We start from the raw sequence: 25637 nt of genomic DNA, 5'->3' as shown, positions 1-25637 counted from the left end.
CTACATGGGAATACGGCAACCGCTGCTTTTACCGAATGGATACTGGGGTTATCTCCAGGAAAAAAATGGCTTGATCTCCTAAAGATAAGCATATTCCAGAGAAGTCCCCATCTGCTCTTAGCTAGACATTGCTAAGCTTTCCACACTTTCAGAAGCCCCATCTATTTGTGTATGTGTTTCCTTGTTTTCAAATATTCAAAAAAGAGATTAAAATAATGAGAAAGGGAAGGTAATATTTGAAACACCAGGTAGCCTCAGAGACTAGCTTCTTTTTCCAGAGTCTTTTGAGAGATCAAGAGGGGCCTGTGCCCCTGTTTTCCCAGATATGAGATGAGGTGTTTGGGTCCTTCATTGAAAACTTTGAGACTAACTGGTGGGGATAGGAATTAGTTTCAGTCTAGCATCAGTTGGTAGAACATGCTTGGGGGACTGGAAATAACTAAATGCTAGACTGCAATACAGAGGTAGATGAGCAAAGGCACCTAACACCCATTAGTAGCAATGAGAGCCAGACAGTGGGCAAGGCCAGCCCATTTTACATCAGCACAGCTTGTGCATAAGCTGCAGATCCAGTATAACTCACACATCAATTATTTAAATGGTAAATAATTTCCAACAGCAAATATATTCAACATCATTGCAATTTGGGGACAATTTAGAAAGAGGCAGAACTCTCCTCTACTACATTATTTTTATTGTGAATCGTTTGTTCAGCTTCTTGTCTTTGATGCATTGCTTTCATTAACTTGAAACAGTGGCAAATATCAAGTTTTGTTTGAAAGATTTCTTATTTTGGTTTTCTTAGGGTTTCCTTCCCCCCATGCCCAAACAGGAAAAGAAATAAAAAAACAGGCTACAAATATGAGAGAGAGTGTGTGTGTAAACAAATGCAAAACAAGTTGCCATCACAGGGTGACATCCTTCACATTCAGGTCTGAACAGCCTCCCTTGCTCGTCCTGCTCACCTGACCCTACCCCAGAATTGCAGGTACTTGTTATGCCAAACCTCCTCTTGGCCCTGTGGAAGCTGGGGGCTGCAGAAGCACAGAAAGGGAAGCCATGAGGCAGAGAAGAAAGACCTGGGGGAAAGTCTGAACTTTGCAGCTGAAGCAGCTGCCTCTTCTCTAACCTGTCTAGCAGAGGTGACACCATGGGCCATGTCATTTTTTTCTCATGGTCTCCCAGAGTTTTCCAAGAAGGAGGTAGGTTCCTTTCATTCTGGCATGGGAGGTTCTCTTCCTCTTCTGTTATCCAGTGCCTGTTGGCTCTCTTTCACAAGAAGTCCCTGGGACATTTCACGCAGATCCATTCCATACAGCTCCTCATACGAGAAACTGTTGGATCTTTCTGTAAAGCCATCTGCCCAGCTCTGGTGTCCAAAAGCACAGAGACTCCTATGAAAACCCTGATGTAGATGCAGAGCACGTTTAAAGGCCTGAAGTGATCTTGACCCTGCCATAATCAACAGGCATCTGTCTTATTAATGGATATGAGATTCTTTTCACAATCTTGAAGACCCACTGGGGCTTTTAGTATCTTGAGTTCCTTGAATGAACATTAAGCCCTCATGAATGTGGTGGTGAACACCAGGTTAATGCTGGAAGTCTATCTGTTCTTCAGACAAAAACCAAAATACCCGAGTTTAAATTGATGTAGGAGCTGTTTAAAAACCAAAACTGCTTTGGCATCTTCTATTAATAGTTCAGTAGGCTTTAATTCTTCATTTTACCTGAGAAGAGATATTCTCTAGGGCCTGAATTACTTCTGTAGGGACTTGCACTGTCCTTTTCTCAGTTGAGCCATAGGCACTAATATGAGACACATTGTAACTAATAATAGGCAATTCTGGTAAACAAATTTTGTTGTTTCTCATCTAGATCTGTCAATTAAATCTACTGCAAAGGCAAGAAAAGCGAAGAATCTAGCTATGAAATTTCCTTTTCTTAATGAGGCATTTAAATAGCATCTCACATTTGTTCTCCGATTGTTTACATAGGATGTCATTTGTGATGCATTGTTAGAGCCCTGTAAATCTCAGCTGGGAACAATATCCCAGAGAGCAGAGAGGGCCAGCTCTGCTTCAAGCTACGTCTCAATAGATTCGCTGCCTTTTCTTTTATTACATTACTCATCTGAAATGATATCTCTAATCCTGCTAATGAAATGCAATAACATCAGATGCAGCAGCTGCCAAAAAAAGAGAAAGAATGTGAATTTCCATTAAAGTTTTCGAGTTGATCTTCACTTTTTCCATTGCTGGTTTAAAAAAATTGCTGGTTTTTCTGAAGGTCATCTTATTTCTATGAGCATTTAATGGATAGCCTGGCTTTTGTGTTTTAGATATTTTACTCCCTCTGGTTCAATAGGTCATTAGGCATATATTTAAGTCATTCTTTGTCCCAGATGTTTCTTACGGGACCACAGCCAAAACAGACAAAAGACCCCAAGGTGGATGAAAGGCAGGTTAATTATTCTTATTTTATGGATGAGAAAATGAAGCTCGAAAGGGAGAAAGTGTCTAGCACACAACTCACCCCAGTCAATAGCATGACTCCCATTGGTTTTGAATCAAGTCTTAAAGACCTAAGTCTTAAACATCACATTCATTTCAGTGTGAATCAGGAGACTTCAAAGAGCCCAGCTGGCCCCCTGGCTTTTATTGTTATCTTTAGAAGACCAAAATGTTTTAAAAATGTGACCGTAAAATTTTTGCTTAAGGTCCTATGTTACTAAGTGCACTGCTTCTAAAGCAGCTGGGTGAGCCAAACCTCAGCCATAGTTTCCTAATGCAGTTCATAATGAAAATATTCTTTGTAACCACATGTACATTTCAGAAAGCAAAACTCCAGGGGTATCTGATCAGATGCTTTTCAGACTGATTTAATATCTCTTTCTCCACAACTTATAATGAGATTCAAGTGCTCAGCAAAAGTGAACTGCAGGTGCTTAGCCATCGTAAGCTTGCTCTCATTATTAAGTCCACTTAAGTTGGGAGCAAGAAGCCGGATGTCAGCGCCCCAGCTAGAAATGTCCGAATGCAAGTTCTGGGCTTTAGCAGTTTCAACAAGAGACACATGAGACAGGGCTCAAATGGGAGGGTTACGACCACAGCTAGGGATGCAAAATAGTGTCTGTGAAGTGCATGGCACCTTCTGGAGGGCTACCTGATGGCTACGCCACTGCAATTTCAGCTGGAGCACTCCATGCATTGTTATCCCTTTTGAAAACTGGGCAGAATTGGTTTTCTGTAATTCCAACACAGAAGGGGGGGGGGCAATAGGTTTTGGAGTCTAAGTTCAAGGTAACTTTTTAGTCACTTTGAAGAAGAAAATCATGAGGCTAAGTCATTTTGGCTTCTTCTTTCTTTTAACTGTGTTAGGTCAATGACACCGTTCGCATTTCCTGACTGGTATTACAAAAGAAGTGAAAGTATTCCTAGCTTTCACAGGTGTGCTTCAATTATTTTGACAGCTAAGCCATAAATGCAAGTCACACAAATCTGTACCAGCAGACAGAGTCTTGTATTTTGTATAGAGAGATTTGCACAGAATATGCCACAAATAAGCTGAGAGGAGGTCATCTTCCTGATACTTCTTCCTGCACAGATCAGAAATGAAGCCTACTGGACAGGCTGGCCTCATGGCTAAAGCAACATGCCAAGGCAAGAATTTAGGTCTCTGTTCTGACATGCACACGCTGCAGAGGCAAGAAGCAATCTACTCACGGATTAGATCTCCGATTGTGAGCTGGGGAGGAAGATGGTAGTGACTGGTTTGAGTTTTGTGGCAGGAGCTCTTGCTTATTTTGTGCTTAGGCTTGCAAAACAAACAGTAAAGAATTTGACTATATACAAGCCTCACTGTGGCAGTAACAAGAAATTCAAGGAGTTTCTAATAAACTGAGTTGTGTTGACAGGCATAGAGAAGTAAAAAGAGCTTAGAATTGTGTCATTTGAGGGATACTGAAATTCATCATAAGCTAGTCTTCTATTGCTATCTGTTGTGTGACTAAGACAAAAGAAAAATAAATTATAAATATAAGATGAAATAAATATCATGTTTCCTCCTAATCTAGTCATTTTCATTTACAAAGTCAACACAGATGAATGAGCAATTTACCCAGATGAAATCACTGTACTTCTTAGTGCCCATTTGCAATAACTGCCCATCCCTAGTGATTCGCCTTCATTGTTACTTTCCAATTGAGTTGTTATGAATGCAGAGAGGGGAAAATTTATTGAAAACAATAGTCGGATGTGACTGCCAACCCAATGTGCTCTGCGAATCTGCGCTGGGGACATAATGCTGGGCCTATGAGCTCTGCAGACAGTCTGCACAGCAGGATATTGCCTGTCCCTTTGAAAACTCATTCATATATGGATTTGAGCTGTTACTCTGGGCTAGTGTGAACTACTTAGGATAAAAATGGGGAGGAAGGAGTTTGAGATTTGTTAAAAGCCATAGACTTTGTAGCTGCCTTTCTGTCCAGGGAGTGCATCCAGCTCAAGGCGACTCATGGCAGGATCAGATTGTGGCCCTCTTTCAAAAATTTTGGCTTTTTCAAAGCCTATTCTCCTAATATAGGACAGAAGAAAGATCCCTCTGGAAGGTTCCATGCCCTAGATATAACTTATTTGGGTCTCTTCAGTTTATGAGACGCATGAAGGGCTCCTGGTTGATTGACAGGCCAAGACTGAAGTCAGCTTGGGAGAGCCATAAATAGCATAATTCAGCTTCTCCAACTCCCCAGCAGGTGTATTCATCGGGCACATGAGTCTCTCCAGGCATCAGAATTGACAGATTTCATTAACTTTCTTCAACCTGAGAATCCAGCTGTAATAGACAGTGTGGAGAAATCAGAGGAACTGCAGGTTCTCAGCAAGACTGTGTTATCAGACAGTCCTGATTATAGAGAGCTGGTAGGCAAGGCACTGGCTTAGCAGTCACCATTCTCCCTGGTACTGCTCTTAATGACTAATTCCCAGAGCATCCTTTCTCACCTCTCTGAGCCTTGCAGTTTAACATTGCAGCCAGCCTCTAGAAGGGAGTTACGTGATGCAGTATGAACAGTCGTCCTTTTCAGCAACAGGTCTGCATCCAGCTGTTGTGTTTTAGCACAGGCCTGGCAAAATATGGAGTTATTCCTTAAGCCCTTACTCTTGGAATTATGCTACTAGCTCTCAGACGTCATTAAAAACAGGAAAGTTGCAGATTCAGAAAGTGAAAACCCTTAGCAGACTTTTTGGAAAAGAGAAAAGAAAAAGGACCTCCTCCACTAAAGGATTAGTTTTCATACCTCATGTGCCTTAAGCTCCTCTCACAAGGCTTGCCTTGTGATTTCTAAGCAATGAAAGATTCTTCTTGCTCTTCACCAGGCCAGCTTGGCTTCCACTGTTCTGTGTTTTGAAGAGCTGCTTCACAGTTTTGGGTGAACAAGAACCTGTTGGCTTTAAAACGCTGCTCTCCTTCCAGTTGCTCAGCACTGGCTGAGCTGAGTACTACTGACAGGCAACTGGGGGGAGAAGTGAGCTGGAGGCAGTAACAGATCATCTTGAAAAGGGAAGGAGGGAGAATATGCACAGGCCTCCCATGCAGCTGGAAAAGAATTGTGTGCTATGGTACTTCTGCTTAAGTTTGTCCTCTGAGATGGTAAGGTATGTCCTTGCATTAGGTGATAAAGATCTTATTCAAGGCACTTGGAAGTCAGTGGGAGTGTTAGACTCAGTGAAATGGCGTGTTGGAAGGGCCTGCACAGAAGCCTCTGATCTTGCTTTTGTGCAGGGAGTCAGATGGGGTAAGCTCTGACCAGGTGGTCTGGAGGCTGATGACATCTAAGGGGCTGCCTGTTCTCCTATGGCTTCTGGGGAACATGCAGGATGAGAGCAGTAGGTGAAACCTGGCACATTAATGCATCCCAACACACAGCCCTACAGCCTGTAAGGAGCAGCCTAAAAGAGAGATTGGTCCCCACCACGAAGAAGGAATTGCACTGTCTTTCTCCTTGTCCTCTCTCGAGAGGAAAGCAACAGAAAATATTTCAGCGGTTTTCCAGGGAACATAGCTCTTAGGATCGCTGTAGAAATACCTGTAAGAAGCAGTTGTAAGATGGCATAGCAGACTTCTGAAGTTTCATAGTGTCCAGAAATGATGCTGTTTATTCTTGAGTGCCATCTACTGACAATTTCTTTCTTAATGATTTACTTTCATTGACATTGCTTATTTTAAATGCCCTATGTAACACCTGTTAGCTTAGATGGAGGGGCGTGCAATTTTGGAGCTGAAAGTTTAGGAGTTAGTATTTTATTGAGACAGCCAGCAGCTTGTAATGTTCCTTATTCCTCGAGCGCCTCATTCCCCTCTGCAGACTGGGATACTCTGCACATGATGTTTTCAGTTCTCTCTTCAACTTCCCTTTTTCCTTCCACCCATCACCAGGCTTCCTCCCATCTGCCCTTCCTTCCCTGCCTGCTCCTTCCACCTAGAGGGCAATTTCTGGCCTCCCTAAGCTCACTCTCCTGATTTCAAAGAGTAGCTCTAGTTGTGCTACTTCCTTGTGCAGGAGGTTGCATCCGTGAGTGTGTTACAGTATTGCTGAGATCTTATTTCCCGCTCTCCTTTCTGTTCTTCCTCTCCTTTCAAGAGCTTTTTCAGCAACTTTTGTGCAGTAACCTTGAAAATATTTAATGATCACTGACTCCACTATATTACCTGTTCTAGAGGTATTTTATTTTAGTTATGTGATACTTGAATTAGCATTATTATTACAGTTTTTCATTTTCTATCTGTAAGATTTCCTCCCCCACCAGTCCAATACATTCTGCAAAGATAAAAATAAATTAAAGGTGAAGAGTTATTGCCAAGGACAAGAGCTCGCGAAGTTTAGCCTACAAGGTATTTCTCTCTCCATTGGAAACATAATCTTTCCAGATAAAGAAAATGCCAGGTACCTAATTCATTATAAGAAACTGAGAAAATGGGACAAGAGGCTTCCTTCTTATACACTTAGGTTTTGGCTTGGTTTCACCTCTGCCAGCTAGCCAAAGGAATGAGGAAAACAGTAGTAAAGTCACCTAGTGCACAGCACCAATTTGAGTGAGGCTTCTTTGATCATACCTTACAGAATACGGTGTGATGGCCAGTAACACCCAGGCACTCAGCTGCCACTCAATTTCAGGCACAAAACATCAAGCAGTAGAAGTATAGATATCTGTCCACAACATACTTATACTGTGGAGCTCCTTCCCAGAGGATTTTGCTGAGGTCAAAACTGTAAGTAGGTTTAAAAAGGATTAGACAGATTCATGGTGGGCAGGTGTGATGTTTGCTATTAAGCATGACAGCCTGGATCTAACATCTGTTACAGAAAGCTCCTGCAGAGCTGATGGCTGGAAGGCTGCAACAGGGGAACTGCTGTTCTCTGCCGACCCTGGTTGGTGTTGCCAGTCCCTGCCAGGGGCAGTGGCTACAGCGACTGGGGGCCAGTTCAAAACAGCGGTCTTCAGTCTGGAGAAAGCCTTTGAATTCCCATGGAAATGGCAGTTTTTCTTAAATGGTTATTCTCCACTAAGAGCTCATAGATCCCCAAGTCTCCACTGATAAAACTGGGATTGTGCCCCTGAACTCAGTGCCACAGAAAGCACAGGGTTAGGTTTTGCCAAGGTTGTTTCAGCAGAGACAGTTTTGCTGAAGTGAGGGCTGAGGAGTATTTCAGTATTTGTTCTTGGCCTTCTAAGTCCATATTCTGCCTTTCATATAAACACAGATCCAAACTACTGTTTGACTGACTTAGAAACTACTTAACAGTAGCACGTTATCCGTCACTTGCATCCCATTTCTTTTATTTTAATGATTAACAGCCTCCTGTGCTGCAATTCATAATTTAGACTTTTTCCTCCTTTCTTGAATCAGGCGGTGAACACTGATCAGTGACAGACATGATGCTTGTGAAATTGCTGCACAGGGCTTCCTCTCACTGAAGGGCTGACAAGATACCAGCTGAGGAGAAAGCTTAATTGCATGGGTGATCAAAGGAGAATGTATGAAGACAGGGAGACTGTAAGGGGGTGTGCGTAGGAGTGCGTTTTAGCAAGAGATTATAGGGGAACATGTGAATCTGGCACACGTGAAATGACAGAAATGAATGCATGAGCTAGTACAAAATAGCATGCTAACCAAAGGCATCCACAGAGCAGCTTCAGCCCCTTCTCAGCTCTTGCCTAAAAGAACTGTATCCTATTAGCTGTCATCCTCCAAACTATATGAAGAGAAAAAAGTGAAGGTTTGTTCTTCGCAAGTGGGAAAGGAGTAGGAGGGGAGAACCTCATGAGACAACAATATCCAGGCTGAACTGGAAAAGAGAGATCAAAGCAAAGAGCTGGAATGGGAAGAAAGGACATGGGACACTGATATGGTGTACTCCTGGGAATGGGAGGAATTGGCATAAAAAACTGAGAACTGAAAAAGCATTGAATGCACAGGCCAGCCCTTCCATGTGCTATAAAACACTGTACTGTCAGAGTTGCGGTTCACAGTTTGTATCATGCTTTGTTGTATTGCTTACTGTCTTCCTTTATACTCAGCTCCACCTACATCACCGGGAGTATTTGAGGAGTAAGATGCCTCTAAATATGAAAACAGGCACCATTAAAATGTCTTATACACAGACTTGCACCATTTTAGCCCAAATCTATTAAAAACCTCATTACAGTTAAATTGACATAAACCTTTGTGCCAGTGATCTTCAACTGATTTAAGCTGCATCAGTATAAATCCAGTTTCAATTGATTTAAGAGAGTCTAGGCAGAAATGCACTGCGTTTCACAAACTGATGGGACGACATACTCTTATAGAAATATTAAAACTTTCACGCTCAGTCTTTTCATATGCAGCTGTGGGATTTTTGAACTTTTACCATTTTGCATTTTACAAGCCCTTACAGGAAGTGAAAACAAGTAGTTTTACAGCAGTCTAGGTCAACAGCCTTTTGCTTTATCAACTGAACCTTTGTGCAACCACAGAAGCCTTCAGCTTTGGTTTTTTATAAAATTCTAACAACAGAGGAAGAGCATAATATTTCTTCTACTTACCCTACTCTGAACTCAGAGTATTAGTGTCTGACTAAACCTTTTTTTTTGCAAAAGGCATCTAGCCTTTAGTTGAATACACCCTTTCTTGTAAAAGTAATGAAAGCCCATCATCTAAGATGCTTACTCCAAGAGTAAACCGTCCTGCCTCTTGGAACCAAATACCTCATTCCCAATTTGAGTTTCTCTGGCCTTCACTTCCAACCCTCAATTCCTGTTGCACCTTTTTCTGCTCAACTAAATACCTCTGCAGTTCTAAGAAGTCCAGTTCAAGTTAATAGGCCTTGCATAGACCTGCACATCTCAAACATGAGTGACACTCAAGGTTACCAGTCCTCATCACAAGTAGCACCTTACTTCCCACAGGCAGAAGCGAGAGAAACATTTCTCAGTGTAGGAACAAGTGTGGCACAGTTAGGATCTCTGGAAACACAAATACAGCAGTATTTTGTCATTTCAGAACTCAAGGCACACTATACACACATATACATCCTGTAGGTTTCAGGTACATTTGGCCCCACTCCCCAAAATCCTGGCCAGCAATTCAGTGGATAAAGCTAAATGCTATCAAACTTTGGCACTTGGCTACTTTCATTGCTCTTTCTCCCACTTTTTCAACCACCTCCCTCTAGTAAGGGCTAGAGGCGTGTGGTGAGAAGGAGGCAGAAAGGAAGCATCCACTAAAACTGCTCTGTTCTCTGGCAGGAAGAAAAGAGAGATTTTTGAGAATGATTGCTCTCATCTCTTCTCATGTACAAGGTCCGTATCTGCAGTCTACGTAAAAAAATCACCCTCTCCTCCACTATTTTCTCCCCTACTCATGGACATGAAAAACAAAAAAAAAGTGGTACTAGAAGACAGGGAGGTTGTCCTGACCATTAAGGAACTGGACATGGCTGAGTCAGTTGAGAAGTCTGCCAGATTGCCTGCACGATCCCAGGTAAGTCATTTAATCGCTCTGCGCTCTAGCTCCCCACTACAGTAGTTGTTTGGTCTACATGGTCTGTTTATGGCCAGCTTGAAACAGTCTAATGTTATCGAAGCTTATCTAATATAACACTGAGAGGGCAAATGCAGTTGTGGTCTTGAATTGACACTGAGTAATGTTAAAAAGAGGGTAGAAAAGTATTGCCGCTCATGGGCTGGCAGTGATAAATTATGCAGTCCTCTCCTTCCAGCCTCTCACCTCTGTGATAGCTACAGTAGAAACTTAGTCCAAACACTGTTCTTATTTAGCACTGGAGCTGTCAAGCCAGTCTCAGCTTTCATGTGAGATTTCATGAAAAATAAATTTGTCAATTTCTCCAAGCTGAAAGGCCTCTAACCATGCCTCCAGCCTGCTAGCCATAGTACTTACATGCTTTGTGAAATTTGTGTTTCACATCAAGAAGGGTGGATGATGGAGGTACCTGGAAAAGAAAACAGAACGCATGCAGATTAGTTTTTCTGTCTTCTTCACTGGAGGATCCCTTCTCCCCTCTTCTAATGCCAAGATGATTCAATTTGTCTACAAGTTCCTTAGGCAATAATGAAGCAAATCAGCAAATTTGCTCTCACATGTTGATATGTTATTAAGGATTGTCCACCTTTGATTTATACATTACCTGGACCACCTCCACTTGGCCAATGGAATGGTAAAATCCCAAAGGTCAAGAAGGAAAGCTGCTGGCCCTGCTTGAGGCAATAACTGCCCCCAAGATCAAACCAGTGGGACAACTTGAAGGGTTAGGTTTAAAGTTAGGTTCAAGCATGCTGGGGCGCCTCTCTCAGAGACATGAAAGGGTTTTTCTGAGGGGCAGGTTCTATCCTTTCTGCCTGAAATGAGTTTGCTTCTGCATGCTGTTGTTGATGTGCACTGAAGCAATTCAGGTGTCACAGTGTTAGATGGCAGTCTGGAGGCCTTTTAGGCTCTATTTTATTATGTATATTGATTTCTTAATACACTTTGTACAAAGTATCTGAGAAACACAGAATTTACTAGAGCAAAAGACTTAGAAGTACCTTACATTTACAAGAAAAGGCAATGGAACACTTCAGGAAGTAATATGTTGAGCTTGAGATTGAGGTGGCAAGAGGTAAGGGGGTCTGGTCTTTAACAAGACCATCCCTTTGCAGTTGACACCGATTTAATATTCTATATTGTTCATTTAAGCACAGAGACTGAGAATTAAATTGAACTGTGTCTTAATTATAGGGATCTGCTTTGGCTCTAGCAAGAGACCTCATTGCTGCAGTCAGACAGCAGAATGCAGAAAAACACCTTCCCTGGAGACTTTAGGCACCTGTGCAGCATAGGCTAATACCAGTATGAAGTGGTGGTGACATATAGCAAAATCTTGAGGAGCAGCAGAATTTCTTTGGGTTGAGGTAAGGAAACAGCCATGGCACCATTTTCCCTGGCTAGGCACTCATTACCTCATTTACCTCATCTCCAGCTTCCCTCAGTCTAACCAGAATGTGGCAGTTTCCTGACACAGCCTCCTTGGCAGTTACACAGGAACACAACAGTTCTGCTCTGCAGAAGCTTGTCTGTCTCTTCCCACCTAAAGATTTCTATGGGGTTTGCTGGGCAATCCAATTCTTGTTTCATTGCATTAGTTAGAACTCATACACTTAAGCATTAATCAACTTACTGAGCCTTGCTTAGTTCTTGGCACCATCTTTAGCCTGTAGCCCCAGTTCTTCCAAGTGTGATTGGTGATGTTTATCTATATATCTATTTTACTTACTAGTGATATTAGTGAACTGTGACAATAACCATGAAAAAAATAGAGAAGAACATAAGAAATCCTGCTACTAGAGATCAGTCAGCACCTTAACGTAGGTTGTTTTGTTGAAAAGACTGAGTTTGGAGAAATACTGATGTAAGAAAATAAAACTGCTGACTCAAAAGCAACAAATCAGTACAGACAGAAAAGTTTTGCTCTTATATAATTTGACACCCCACGCAAATATACAATATATGTGCCACTAGTGCTTAGTAATAAGCCAACTTGTTTCCAGTAATAATATGAACTGGCAGAGAGCTCAATACAGATTTCAATGATCTAAAGCTGTAAAATGATACCTGTGCTAAATGGTATGTAAAGTTCAGATTTTTTTCCTAGCTTTTCCTTCGGGTTTTGATGAGAACCCTTTCTTTTCCACAGTTACAGAGGGTTTTACTGGGCATTGGAAAGGTCCTTATTTGCAGAAACTGCTGTAAGTGAACATCTACTTAAACCCTGATTTGTCTCTCTGATGTGCCTGCTGAGCGATGCCAACTCCACCCAAATCAAAGGCTGGGCCCCTTGAAACCAAGGATGTACCCTTTCCCCCTTACCAACATCACCAAGGTCTGTGTTGCACCCAAACTATGTTGAACAGTACTGGGCCAGGAAAGGGACATTGCCCTTTGAGTTCCTCATGCCAGCTGGGTCCTTTTTCTTCCTGGCTACAGGGAACAATAGAAGAAGCCATCTTACCTTTCTCAGTTCAAACAGGAAAGAAAATATTTTATTTGTATTCGTTGCACTTAAGCCATTCCACGTAACATCCAGTAGAACAGCACATCTCCCATAGTCTACATGTGCCTTTTCTTGCAACGTGCATAACCGCTGTGCACTTGAATACAGGAGACGGAGGGGTTATGTTTTCAAAACCTCTAAAAATATCTGAAATTGCTTTCTCACACCTGTGAGGTCTGGAGCCCAGAATCCGTCAGATATGGATGCAAGTGCTGTTAGCTGGCAACAACTACGTGGCGCACAAGACTGCAGACCAAAATCTGTCATGTGTCCTAGCGCAGGGCAGGTGTACAGGTTTTCAGAGAGGGCATTGGCAGCTCAAGGACAGGGATGGTCTTTTCCAACGTGATGGAGGATGATCTGGCTTTCTAAATACAATATAAGCCGCATTACTGCAGGGCCTGCATCCCTACAGGAGATCGGTATCTCACCATGCCGGGTTCTGGGAAGGAGTATGCAGGGCCAACCCGTGCTCTGGAGAGCTGATCATCTGATTAAGTCAAGGGAAGCTGAAAGACTGTTAAGCTTAGCACACTCACAGAGCAGTGCTGGCTCAAAACAGAGCCCATGGTCTCCATCTCCTGCACGCCTGAGTATGTGTTGACTTCAGGGCAGCGCTGCCTTCAATCAGTGCAAAATTTCTAGTCCAGCCCTTCCTAGCAACTTTACCTTTACACCCCTCTCCCATTTTTCAACCTGAGGCTTTCAGTTCTTTCTCCCCTCCAAATCCTGCTATGCCAGCCATGGGATTGAGGTCACCTAAATTTAGCTGTCAAAAAATTATTATAAGCTTGTGGTTTAGGTCTACCTATAGAACCATTCACATGCCTCAGGTGTTTAAAAGTTACAAAGCGCCTGCCAGGATCTGCGCTTACAATGAGTGAGCCATACCAGTGAGCGTATCCACGTGGCGTGACGTGAACCTCCAGGCACCACCTCCCCGACCTCCAAAGCTGGTGCTTGAACCGCGTAGCTGCAGCTGGGAGGGACTGTGCTCTGCACCGCACCTTTGAGAGAGGCAGAGCTCATTAGCAAGAGCACTGCTGAGCCGGAGTACATCCAAGCTGCTTTAGGCTAGAGCTGGTTTAAATCCTGCCAGCTCAGGCCCAGGCAGAGCACATACTTGGTGGGTTAGTCGCAGTCTGGCAGCTCTGCATGGCACCACGCTGTCCGGGCTGCATCTGCCCAGGGAAGGCCTGGAGCACACATCCAGCCGGGAGGGCAGGAAGACATTTGTTTTATGGGCCAGCTGGCTTCGAGAAGGAGCCTTCCACTTGAGACAAGCTACACAGATAGCAAGTTGAAAAATAACACAAATACCTTCCGCTTCAGAATGGGCTATGGCATAAAGGAATCACAGTGTCCTTTCCCAAGCAGAATAATGAGGCTATAGCCACAAAAGAATGAAATACATTTTTTTATGATCTTGATAATTCTGTGTCCTTTTTTTTTAAAGGCCTCATAAAACAACCAGTGAAGTTATAGTTTCTAATATTGATCAATGTGAAGATGGATGCTGAGACATCAGCTTACTGCTAAGAGTGTCCTCTTCGTAGACCATTAATTATCTTTTGTTCTTTTCATTGTGCATCAATACAAGCTAAAGAATTGTAAGGACTGGAACAGCATCTGCTCTTATTACCCTTTGTACTAACTGAATAAAACACCCTGGAACATTTCACTGTAATTATTAGTCTTACTCTCCTTTTATTCTTTTAAATTATTTCTGAAAGTGTTCTAACCTTCCTTTTCCTCTATTTCAGCACTTTTCAACTTTTCCCTTTTCAAGGGAAAACAGAGTGAAAGACCACCCCTAGTTTATTTAAAACAAGACAGATTTCATTGTAAAAACACCTCTTACTTGGCACATATCTTCTATGTTTGATGGTCAAGCCAGTTTTCCCTCTAACTTCTTAACTTGTAGTCTAACACCAGATTTTAAATATAGTTAACTTTCTGGTAAGTTTCTAGCATGTATAAGTTTCAAGACTACTTTTTCTCCACAAAAAAAATGTTATGAAGAAATGCAGATTTTACAGGTGTGGGTTGCGTTCATTACACTTCTCATTGAGAAAAGGATGATTTAAAAACCTCAAATCCTGTTCTTCCTGTACCTTCATAGCAAAAATACTTTTACTTTTCCATTCGAGGCAACTTTTCATTTCTTAGGAATTCAAGAATGAAAGGACCTTCTGGGTCATCCATTCCAGTTCTATCCTTCCTTTATGCAGCAGTGCACAAAGCATCACATTTCTTCTTAAGATTTAAAATACTGTATTAGTTACTTAGGCTACGACTCAAGGAAGAGCACTAAGTGGAAGATATTATGGGAACTTAATACTGCCTTTTGTGGGTGCAAGCTAATCAGGTAGTTATCCACTTTCATACCTCTTTCACATTTGTAAGTTAAGGAATTATAACAAATCTGGTGCTTTGTATGTAATTGCATCACACAGTTCTTGCACTAAGGAATTATTTTAGGGGTTAGAGGTTAGCAGAATATCAATAAGAATTTGAATAATAGAATTTTAGCAAACAACTGATCTTTCATTCAATATTTCCCTTTGAATATTTTTTCTCTTTGTGACATGTCAGTACCACTGCACTGCTGAGTCACCTACTTTCCAACAGGCAGTCATTTTCTGTAATTGCAGGAATTCAGAAATTCTGCCACTCCTGCTGCTCATTAACCACAGACAGCTCCATCTTCAGCTTGGGTAAATTTGTTCAAAAGGGTGACATCAGCTTATTGCAGCTGAGGATCTGACTCCAAAACAGATAACCAGCTAATGGGAAAGCCAGGTAATTTCCAAATTCAGCACTCAACAAATACTTCATCATTACTGCTTTTGCACCCTGTCCTTGCTTTGGGACCATGCTGTATTATTAGAAATCAGCAGCATTTCACAGAAAGTTAATCGGGGAAAACACCTGTTCTAATTGATGTCTGTGTTTTGTGAATTTGGCTTTTAGATCAGATTACTTTTTCTTATTGTTAATTTTCAAAGACAGTATTAAAAATCGGGTACTGTTTTACTGTAACCTTCCTCAGTGTGTCCCACACTGCTCTCTTGTTAGTTTGGTGAACCAGTGTGCTGGTCATGTCCGAAGAGATATAAATAGATGAGCTCACTGTGGAGATGACATAGAAGTAACTACATACAGACAAACGTTGTCAGCAGCTACACAAAGGCTTTACACAGAATTTGATATTTTACTCTGTAGGCTGCAATGAACTGCCTACCAAACAGCTAGCTCTGATCTCAAGCCAGTTTTTCCAGAAACTGGATATATTCAGAACTATGGTTTTAGCTCAAGTCGGTTCCAGTATATGTGAGTAGAGGGCCATATCACTTAGAAGTCTCCTAGATTATTATGTGGTCACATGAACTTTGGCATATGAGACAATCCAACTGACTAATATTTCCAGTGACTATGGGTCAAATTATCTAAGAATACACATAACCACATGCTTGCTGGGTGCAGTCATGTCAATTTACACTAGCCAAGTTTGTCTCTAAAGATGTTATATTGTTTTTGCACTGCTTGCTGAGTACTTATTAAAAAAAAAAAAATCCTCTCCCTTTGCAAGAAATTTTCAGAAAAAGTGTCAGACCCCAGAAAGAGCTTTTTCTCCCTCTGCTAAAGATGAGAGTGGAAGCAAAGAGAATGCAATTCATTAGCAGACAGAAGGCGTGCAGGCCATCCCTCAATTTACAAAATTCACCACGTTCACCTATTTCTGAGCAAATCTGATTAGACTTGGTACGCCTCCGTGCCTTCTGACCTTTTGTTAAAGGAAACTGAGTAAGGTTGCCATATTCACCTTGAGAGCTTAACAGCAGAACCAGTCAGGAAGCCTCTGTCACAAAACTCTTCTACCAGGGAAATGGAATTGTTCTGGCAAAACTCTGGATGTGTAAATTTGTATTGACTTCAAACTTAAAAAATGAAATAGAAAATGTTTTGTTTTGTTTTGTTTTTAAATCCTGCTTCAGGAACATGCTAAAAATTCATTTCATTGTGTTATTTCCATTTCTTTTTATTTCTCATTGGTATGGAACTTTCATTACTTTTGCATTATTTTATGACACATCAATCATGATAGTGTAAAATAATATAACACGTGGCTCTCATGCCATGGAAAATAACCCAATAGGAAATAATATGTATTTAAATCACTATTAAATTGTAAAATAAATTGCACTCAAAATGAAATATCTATTGTGTCATAACAGATTGAAATATTCCAAAATTAATTTGTAATACCATCTTTCCCAAATTCTACCTCATCAAAAATTCAAGACTCATTTTTCTTGCACTGTAATTTGCAAAGAAAACAACATTTGGGATATGCACTTTAAAAAAAAAATAATTAATTTTGACCAGTTCCTTGCAGGAAGAAAGTGAGGTTTAGGGTTTTGTTTGGAGTTTGATTGCCAGTCCTAGCACAGATTAAATATATAGCTTAGCTGTGAAATCTCGCTGAATTTGTCTTCCCTTTTCTAGCAAATGGCTGTGGAGGTTTATGTTTGCTTTTTTATACCTATGCAGGCTGCTAACATTTAAAATCAAGCAGTGCACCCAAGAAACTCAACCAGTACTTAGCACAGGATGGTCACAAACTATCTGGGGGACTATATGAAAACAAAAAGCGAGAGTGAGATCAACCAGCTCCAAAGAGAATTCACAGGAGAACATGTATTGGCAAAACGAGAGTTTCTATGAGTAGCAGGGCTAATAAAGCCTTACTTTCTACTAATAAAGGACCTCAAAGCCTTTTCCAGCCACCCCATATCCTTTACCTGTCTCCTATGGTGTTTCCAGTAGGCAAGAAACATGTTTTGCTGCCAAGCACTTGCTGATTGCCCAGTCAGAATGTGCATGTTGAGCTGACAGCTGGGTACTGGCATACAGCAGGGGTGAAGGCTGCACTCTGCCTGTGCTCCCTGCTCTGAAACACTACCCTACCCAGTCACCGGTTCCCATTAGACAAGCTGGAACTAAGTAATCTTTTGACCCTTTTTTCCTCCCTCCCCCCCTTCCAGATGTATTTAAATTTGGCCAGTAGGTCCAAAGTTATGTTGGGGAGAGCAGGCAGGGAAAGACGGAGAGACAGCAAGCCCCCTGTGGTCGATGAGGGGAAGTATGAAGCTGAGAAGCAGAAAGGAATGGGAAGAAACAAGGGTGATATATGAGAACAATTAGACATCATCAGGTCAGTTGGAAATCTAAGTACTTTTCACAATACCAAGTGCAACAAAGAGATGCTTGCTGTACTTCTGGTAGAGATTCTCTGACTGCCACAATTTGTTCTCTTGTAGCACAAGAGCTGTATATATTAAGAAAGGAAAGCTTGCATTTTAAGGACTTTTTAAAATCCAAAATTGTTTAAATGTAGGCAGATATGTTATAATGATAACATTAATATATACTGCCAGATATTTGTAGATCCGTTACTACATGGCTTAGGTACTTTGTGAAGAATCACAGGTCTGATTTCAGAAAGAACCCGGAGCATGTTCTGATGGACCAATAAGTCATGGGCAGCAGTATTTTAATGCTACAATAATGCCTATGTGAGATGCCATTATACACCTAAATTTCCATCATGGGTTGTCCTGATTAACTATTAGAGTAACAAAATACCTACAGCTCCCTATGGTCTTATATTGCTCCAGTACACTCATAATTTGCAATAATCTGTGAATTACCTTTGATGCAATAAGGCAAACTTGCAGCTGGGGTAAAATGTCATAACTTTGTTGGGAAAGAGGACATTTTCACACTGGCTGGGAATCTGTCTCTACAGATACACTTTTGGCAATATTCACTGCTCTGGGAGCATAGCTGGCTTTTACTGTTGACCAGAAAGGCTTATATTCATGAAGAGCTGGAGCACCATTGGTGCCTCAAGAATTCATTCTCTTGTTTTCACTGAACTTTGAATCAACCTTTAATTTTTTGGATCATTTATTGTATTCCACTCTTTCTTTCTTCCCCACAGGCTTAGAATTTTCTATCTAAAATTAGAGATGTATAAAAGAGATGTATTTAAAGGCACTTCTAAGCTTTGAAAATTAGTATCAGCTGAAGCATTAGTCTTCTGTAGTATCTTCCACAATTCTTTAAATTATCCCTTCACAAATGCTAAATGCCCTAAAGTTACCAGCTTCTCCCTTCCCCAGTCTCTCTCATCTAGATAAATCAAAGGCCATTTTTCCAGGTATTCCATTTTAAAAGCCATATTGAAACAAGAATGGTGATGGCAAAGAGCAAGTAGAAATTAATATGTCTAGTTGCCTCTTTTCATCTGAAAGTATCTGTAGCTATATTGACATTAAAATGATGTGAATTTCTAGTAAAGCAGGAAAAAATGAGTGTAATGCATTGCTTCAACAGAATTTGAATATGTTTACCTACTTTACCAGGTGTAACTAATAACTGAGGAAGAAAATACTACTGTCATCCCCTCCAGCACTGGCAGGGTAGGCATAAGATTCAATTCTTATGGGCAAGAAAACACATAGACTTTATAACATGTTTGTAACTGCAATGTATTTTCTTGCAGCACCTCCCAGCAGGGACCAGATCCCCCCTGTGCTGGATCCTGTGAAAACACACAGTAAAAGACACAAGACACCATGAAATCCTCCTTCCAAAAGGAAGTAAAAAAGGGGACTTCCACAGCAAGGAGCCTATGTCCAGCTAGTTTTGTGTCCGTGTTCCTTCACCAGTATTGCTGTGGGAATCCCTAGTTTGTGGCCTCAGCATCAACGTGTGATCTTACCATGGAAGACCCCTCCTTTGACATAGCTGGTTATTCAGTCGCTTTGGGCATCTTTGGCATCAGAGGCAGGACATCTCTAATGACAGATTGCTTGAGTGAGAAAGGTGATGATCTTAAAAATCCTGTGCATGAAATAAGGCCGCTGTGGAAGTGCACAGGTTCTGCTCATTCTCCACAAGGAAGAATATAGAGCTCTGTGAAGTGAAATATTATATTTGCAAGATTTAGGAAAAAAAAGACTATACAAGGCAATGAAAATATTAATCTCTTTCCTGGGAAAGGACTTCTTTACTATATTTCCCTAGAATGAAGCAAATGAGGAGAGTATGATGTAAAAGGCAATGTCCTGGTACTGCAAAGAGTTCCTTTGTAGAGTTTCATTGCCTACTTTAATGATTGTATTTGCTCACCTAAAATGAACGTGGTATGTCTAACCTCCAAGTCATGATGTGAGAAGTTATATTTATTTGCTAGAGATGACTATGCAAAAGAGAGCTGGTGATGACTGTTCTTGGCTGCTCACTTTCTGTGACAGAGCTGCAACCCACAGGTGAGAGTAATAGATTTCTGATCCTGCAGATACCATTTCTGCATGTATCTGATTTTGCTGTCATGCCAGTGTAAATGCATTGTATTGTTAAGCCATAGTGAGCAGATACAAGGACGCTATTGTTTTAGGTGCTTTACAAATAAAAATGCTTGTGAATTTGTGAATTCCTTCAGAGGCAGACAGGCCTTTCAGAGTAATCAGAATAAGCCCTAATTAATCTTTGGCAAAAGATGTGGTAATACATATACTGTCTAATATTTAACAGCAAGAAGAATTGTATATATAAGTGACTGGATTGATGCAGCCTTGTGTTATGCTGGGCGTGACAAAAATGTGTAACGAAAGGACAGGCCCCGTGCAAGGGTCCTTTAATTTCAGAACAATAACAATGTTCACATGACTTTCATTGTAGGCATTGCACGGCATGTCTACACTCACAAACATATAGTTAAATATTCCTACAGTATATATCATTAACCATAAACCTTTAACTATCAGTAACTGGGTTTTCCAAAGAGATTACAGTGGGAAAGGGCACTGGGTGCATGGAGAGCTGGCTTAAGGAACAGTAGGAAAGTAGCTTCCATCATCTTTACAGCACACGAAGAGAAGAGGCTCTTTCCTGCAGGCAAGCAAGCTCTCTTCTGAAGGCCTTAAGAAGTTTTCTGGAAAGGAGGGCCACTGCGTAGCAGCCAAAACCTGAGTTTGCACCTCTGCTTATAGCTTAACTTGCAAAATCATGTAGCACAAAACTACTGAGCTCTAAGGCTTTTGATGGGAAAAAGCTTTCTCTGCTGCTTTCCCCAAAGGTGATTTATTCTGTAAAAACTATACTGTGTAACACTTTCTGCGTTAAAAGCAACTCATGCAAAATTAATTACATTGCACTATGTTTGTGGGAAAATACATTTTACTACAAGTTAATTTGGAGAAAAAAATATTATACAACGAATGCTATAACAGAAACAGTTATGAGTTGCCTTAACAGCATTTATAAATCAAATCACTGTACATCGATAACTTTAAAACTAACCTACATCAGGCTTTTGGAATAATGTACCAGTAAAAGAGTTTTTGAGTAGCTATGTATTTTTCATAAGTTGCGGCTGATGATGAAAAATGTGGCTTATTTGTTAAAAAATACAAAAAGGAATTATTTTCTTTCATTTTAAGACTTGATGAATTTTGCATGTTCTGTCATTTTCTATAGCTTTTTGGAAGTAATATGGGAGCCAAAATCCTTAGACATTTTGGGACTCTCTCACTTAAAACATTTCTAACAAGAAACCACTAATTACACGCCCTCTCCTCTTTACAGACAGACAGGAATTTCATCCATAGAAATTAATAAATTGTGAGGAAAAAAGGGACTTGTGATCATCTAGGCTCACCCGCTGTTTTACACTTGCCGAATACTTCTTTCGCTCCTTGAGCAAGAAACCTGTATGACTCGTGTTTCAATAACAGAACATCTTAAAAAAAAATGCAGTATTGATTTGCATGTTGAAGAGACTGAAGATTCACCCACAAGATGCCCAACTTATCACCCCTTGACTGACTGTCAAAACATGAGCCAAATTTCTTGGCTGAATTTGCCTAATTGCAGCTTTCGGCCACCAGCTCTTGTAAGGCCTTTGCCTGCTTGGGTAAACGCCTTTCTGGTCTGAGAAATCCCCCCCTGGGCCGTAGGGGGATCTCAGGTCAGGCAAGATGCTCTGCGTACAGCCGAGCCATGCAGTGCGCTGCCTCCCCGGCGCGTGGGGAGGGAAGGAAGGAAGGAAGACCCAGGACTCCGTCATTCAGTCTGACCCGCACGCCTGGACTCTTGCCCTCCCGTGGGCAGTGCGCAGAGCAGGAGGCTGCTCGTACCTCTCCTCCAAACCTCGGTGCCTTTTGTCCCCCGGCTGCCATCACATCAGTGTGGATACCTCTGCTCACATGAGTACGGTCCCAGGGTACCTCCTCTGAGCATTTATATGCTGCTTTTAAGGACAAATGGATGGGGTTGTTGTAGCCTTGGCTTAAATTAGCTTTCCCTACTAACTCCTTTTTGAAGCTTTTTTTCCAACTGTCAAAGGTAGCCCCCTTTTGTCTATAAATTCCTGGTGTCTGCTGTCCTGCCAGAAGTAGTTTGGAGACATTTTGTAGAATAACTGGGAAAAACTTTTGAGACACATTTGCGTTTCCTCCCTTCTCTCCCCATCCCCAAAATCTGAAGCCTCTTCCCCGTGACATCTCACCTCAGAATTAATTTCTGTACCAAGAGCAAATATGGGGAAAAAGATCTCACGCTGCCATTTCTTCTCTTTTAAAATCTTCAAGTAAGTCACTGGAAAAGCTTGTGTGCACCAAACTACTTGCATAATGTCATATCCATAGCAGAGAAAGTCCCCAGAGCAGGTTGACAATATTAAATAAAAGAAATGATACTCCTATAAAGAATTTTATGTTCAAAGTACACATGTGCAAAATGAACTGCCAGTGTTGCTGATGCTTGTGAATTTACTTCAAGTTTTGCAAGATTAGGTGTTTTTCTTCAAGACCCAGCTCCTGGAGGGGATGACTATGGGACAAAATGTCTGGGTTGTTCCTCTTCTACTACTTTCTTTCAATATTTTTTTTCTGCCTTTCCTGACTGCGGAAAAGCCTGCAGTATGATGTGAATGTATCTTACAGGCTTAAAAACCAGGCAAATATGTATTTATTCTGTTCCTTTAAGACAATCTTAAAGACGATCAAGACCTTATAGTAACCACTCAGTTCACTTAATATAAGTGACTGATCCTTCCCCAAAGTATAAGATGGGTAAGAAAGCTAAAGGAAATAATGTTATTTTCATTTTATAGATGGAGGATTAATTCACAGTTACTTATGCTGGATCCAAAGCCTATTGATGTCAATTGATTCCTTGAGATCACACAGCCGAACACACCTCTTCTAAATCCCTGACACTGCACTGAGCACAAGACATCGTTTCTTTCTAGATACCGAAACTAGTTAGAGGTATCATCATTTTGCAGACTTTACAGAGCTCCCACTAATCTGAATAGGATTCATATGCGTATGCAAGGGTCTCATAGAAACAAACCCTCTGGAAGCAGTGACTGGCATTTAACCACATAGCATTAATCATCTAATCATTCTGCCTGAGTTTCTATTAGGTGGAGAAAGAAGGGGTCTTCTCTCTGCCATCATAATATAGTTTTTCCCTTAATAATTAGATTTATTAATCTGAGAGTATTAAAAATGTATTTGCTAAATCATAATAGTCTGAACTACTAACAATATGCAATAAGAGTGTAAATACATACATTTTAAAATCTATGGTTCCTATTCTCTCCTATTATAAGTCCTGACAAGTAATTATTACATGCAACCCTGAGAAATGAAGCTAATCATAATTATCTTACAAATAGAAAACAGGCATTAGAAGTGTCATGTTGGCTCTATATCAATGTTATATTTAATTAAGCAGAAGATTATGCATAATCCAGTAAAATGTTCTCGTTTGCTTTAATAACCAACTGAAATGAAGTTCACCAATACTAGCAAGTGTTCATGGAAGTACAGAACTCAACTTCTGTACTTTCAGGGTTGCCTTAGGAAGGGATTATCACAGCAAATTAAGGGACTTAGCCAGGTGAACGTGCATTCAAAATCCAAATTCTTTAGGCAGTCTTGGAAATCTCAGCCCTGCACTATACTTGCACCAATCCCTTGGTACTGTGCCAAAAAAAAAAAAAAGAAGTAAAAAAGGTCCATGCTGCTGGCCACGGCCATGTAAATTGAACATAGATTCCTGAACAGACACTTTCAGTTTAGTTATTGCTCCTCTGTGTATATTTTATCTCTATATAGACAATACTTCGCAATCACCACTCGTCACTCTCTTGCTACCACTACAGGGGCAGAATCCATGGTTTGGAGAAGGTATAGAAAATGTTCAGGCTCATCAAAATTCAGAATAAAGATTAAAATGCTATTGTCCCAGCAGTTTACAGTTCTTCCATGCATCATGGAAGGATTCCTGAATTGTGGCTCTTCGCCTAATTCTGTTTCTGTTAATATATTTATTTTAATGACACTACAGGAAAGTTTAAGATAAGAAACAGACTGTCTTTTTTTGGATCAAAACCTTATTCAGTATAGTATTTAGAAAAGCCTTTTTAATAACTGCATAAATATCACTCAGTAAATTAAATAATGCAAACACTATCATTAGAACTGGTATTAATAGTCATCATATTTGTTTGACCATTTTGTACATGTTTCCCCTTTGGCTAGATTAAAAAAACCTCAAGAAATATTTTGCCACATTAAGAATAAACAAATGAGACATTTAGCTTTAACTAGGCATACAAATTGCAAAAACACCCTTTAAACAATCAAGAACACTAGTAATCTGGTAGTGTTCTACCCTGCATATTTCAAAGGCATTAAATTAAACATTTGAAGCAAACTTATCCACCAGTTCCAGCTGTTGCCAGTGAGGATAAGGGAATTTTTTATTATTTTTTTCTTCTAGCAAAACAGTAAGCCTCAAAATTCTACTATTTTCATGGCACGCAAGAGACCAGCTCTTCTACTAGAGGGACAATGAATCACAAAAACTGTGATGAAAATATTTATGAAGCATGTTTTCAGCTGTTGTTTACTGTGTTGTAAACTTCCTTCCTACCCTGTCCTCTCATCCTGCTTATACAATTTGACTGTAGTTTATTTTTTTAATTCACATTATTAAAAACAAACAAACAAAAAAAACCAACAAAAAACCCCACCTGCTGTTTTAGTTAAGACCCTTTGTTTAAAAATAAAAATTTTTAAAAATTGCCAGGTTCCTGCCCAATCTGATAAGTAGGGCACAGCTGAGTATGTTTTGATACCAACAAGAACCCACAGCATTGCAGAGATGCTAAGCTTTACAAATGTATTCAGAATATCCATTCTGAAGTAGACATTTAAGTATCATGCTCTGAAGTAAACACTGTAATCTAAGTGTCAAGAGACGTCCTAAGGACATATCTTGAGTCCACAGAGGAGGTCTAAAAGAAACCAGTGTTGGATTTGTAAAAATCCTGGGGAAAAACAGCCAAGGATTGTGACTAACGAGAAGTTCAGAGTATCTCCCAAAGAAAAGAATGAAAGTATTTCTATTACAGAATAAGACCACAACAGAGTGAAAACAGACTCCCTGAACTGGCACCGTGTGAACCAGGCACATCCCCAGCGTGCTGGAATAATACACTCACCTTGTCCACAATGCAGATCTGCTTCTTGCTTTGCATATCAAGAATTTCCACTTCAAAGTAAGTGATTTTTGAATGTTTGAGCACTGGTGGTGATTTGAGATGGCCAGCAGAGAGCACAAGCTGAGAGAAGTTGAAAAAAGAGCGTGTGTCATTGTGGGACATGGACAGAGCTCCTCCATGAGCTGCAAGATCCCTCTTGTGTTCCAGAGCACCGGGTTTCTGCCTCCTGTGCATGGTGTGACCCAGCAGTAGCGATCGTCATATCAACAGGGGACAGTTCCAGGGGGAAAATGTTTCCTCCCTGCATCAGTTAAATACAATCACAGACTGATGAGACACGAAAGGTCAAGTGGCATTCCATTTTAAGAGTACTGTCTTATTTAGCAGGAGTGAAAACAATGGCTCTGTAATCCATGTCTATATTTAACCTGCTATTGTGATGTGCTGTATTGCTGCTGCT

General features: G+C 40.8%; 1 protein-coding gene across 3 annotated transcripts in view; it reads right to left on the bottom strand.

Annotated features, from left to right (window-relative positions):
* Positions 1-25584, bottom strand: part of TECRL (trans-2,3-enoyl-CoA reductase like) — a 67027-nt gene extending 41443 nt beyond the window's left edge. The window contains exons 1-3 of one of the 3 annotated variants that reach the window (XM_030026711.1): positions 25178-25584; positions 13464-13595; positions 10440-10491 (exon numbers count right to left, since the gene is read on the bottom strand). In XM_030026711.1, coding sequence (XP_029882571.1) covers positions 10440-10491; positions 13464-13595; positions 25178-25411 — 418 coding nt within the window. In that variant the 5' untranslated portion in view covers positions 25412-25584. The remainder of the gene's footprint in view (positions 1-10439; positions 10492-13463; positions 13596-25177) is intronic. The other 2 variants (XM_030026730.1, XM_030026720.1) reach the window with 2 other exon arrangements.
* Between the last annotated feature and the right edge of the window lie 53 nt (positions 25585-25637).

The sequence above is a fragment of the Aquila chrysaetos genome, chromosome 1, assembly GCF_900496995.4.
Source record: "Aquila chrysaetos chrysaetos chromosome 1, bAquChr1.4, whole genome shotgun sequence".
NCBI classification, from domain to species: domain Eukaryota; kingdom Metazoa; phylum Chordata; class Aves; order Accipitriformes; family Accipitridae; genus Aquila; species Aquila chrysaetos.
Note: the sequence above shows the minus strand (reverse complement) of the source record. Positions and strands in the feature narration are given on the sequence as shown.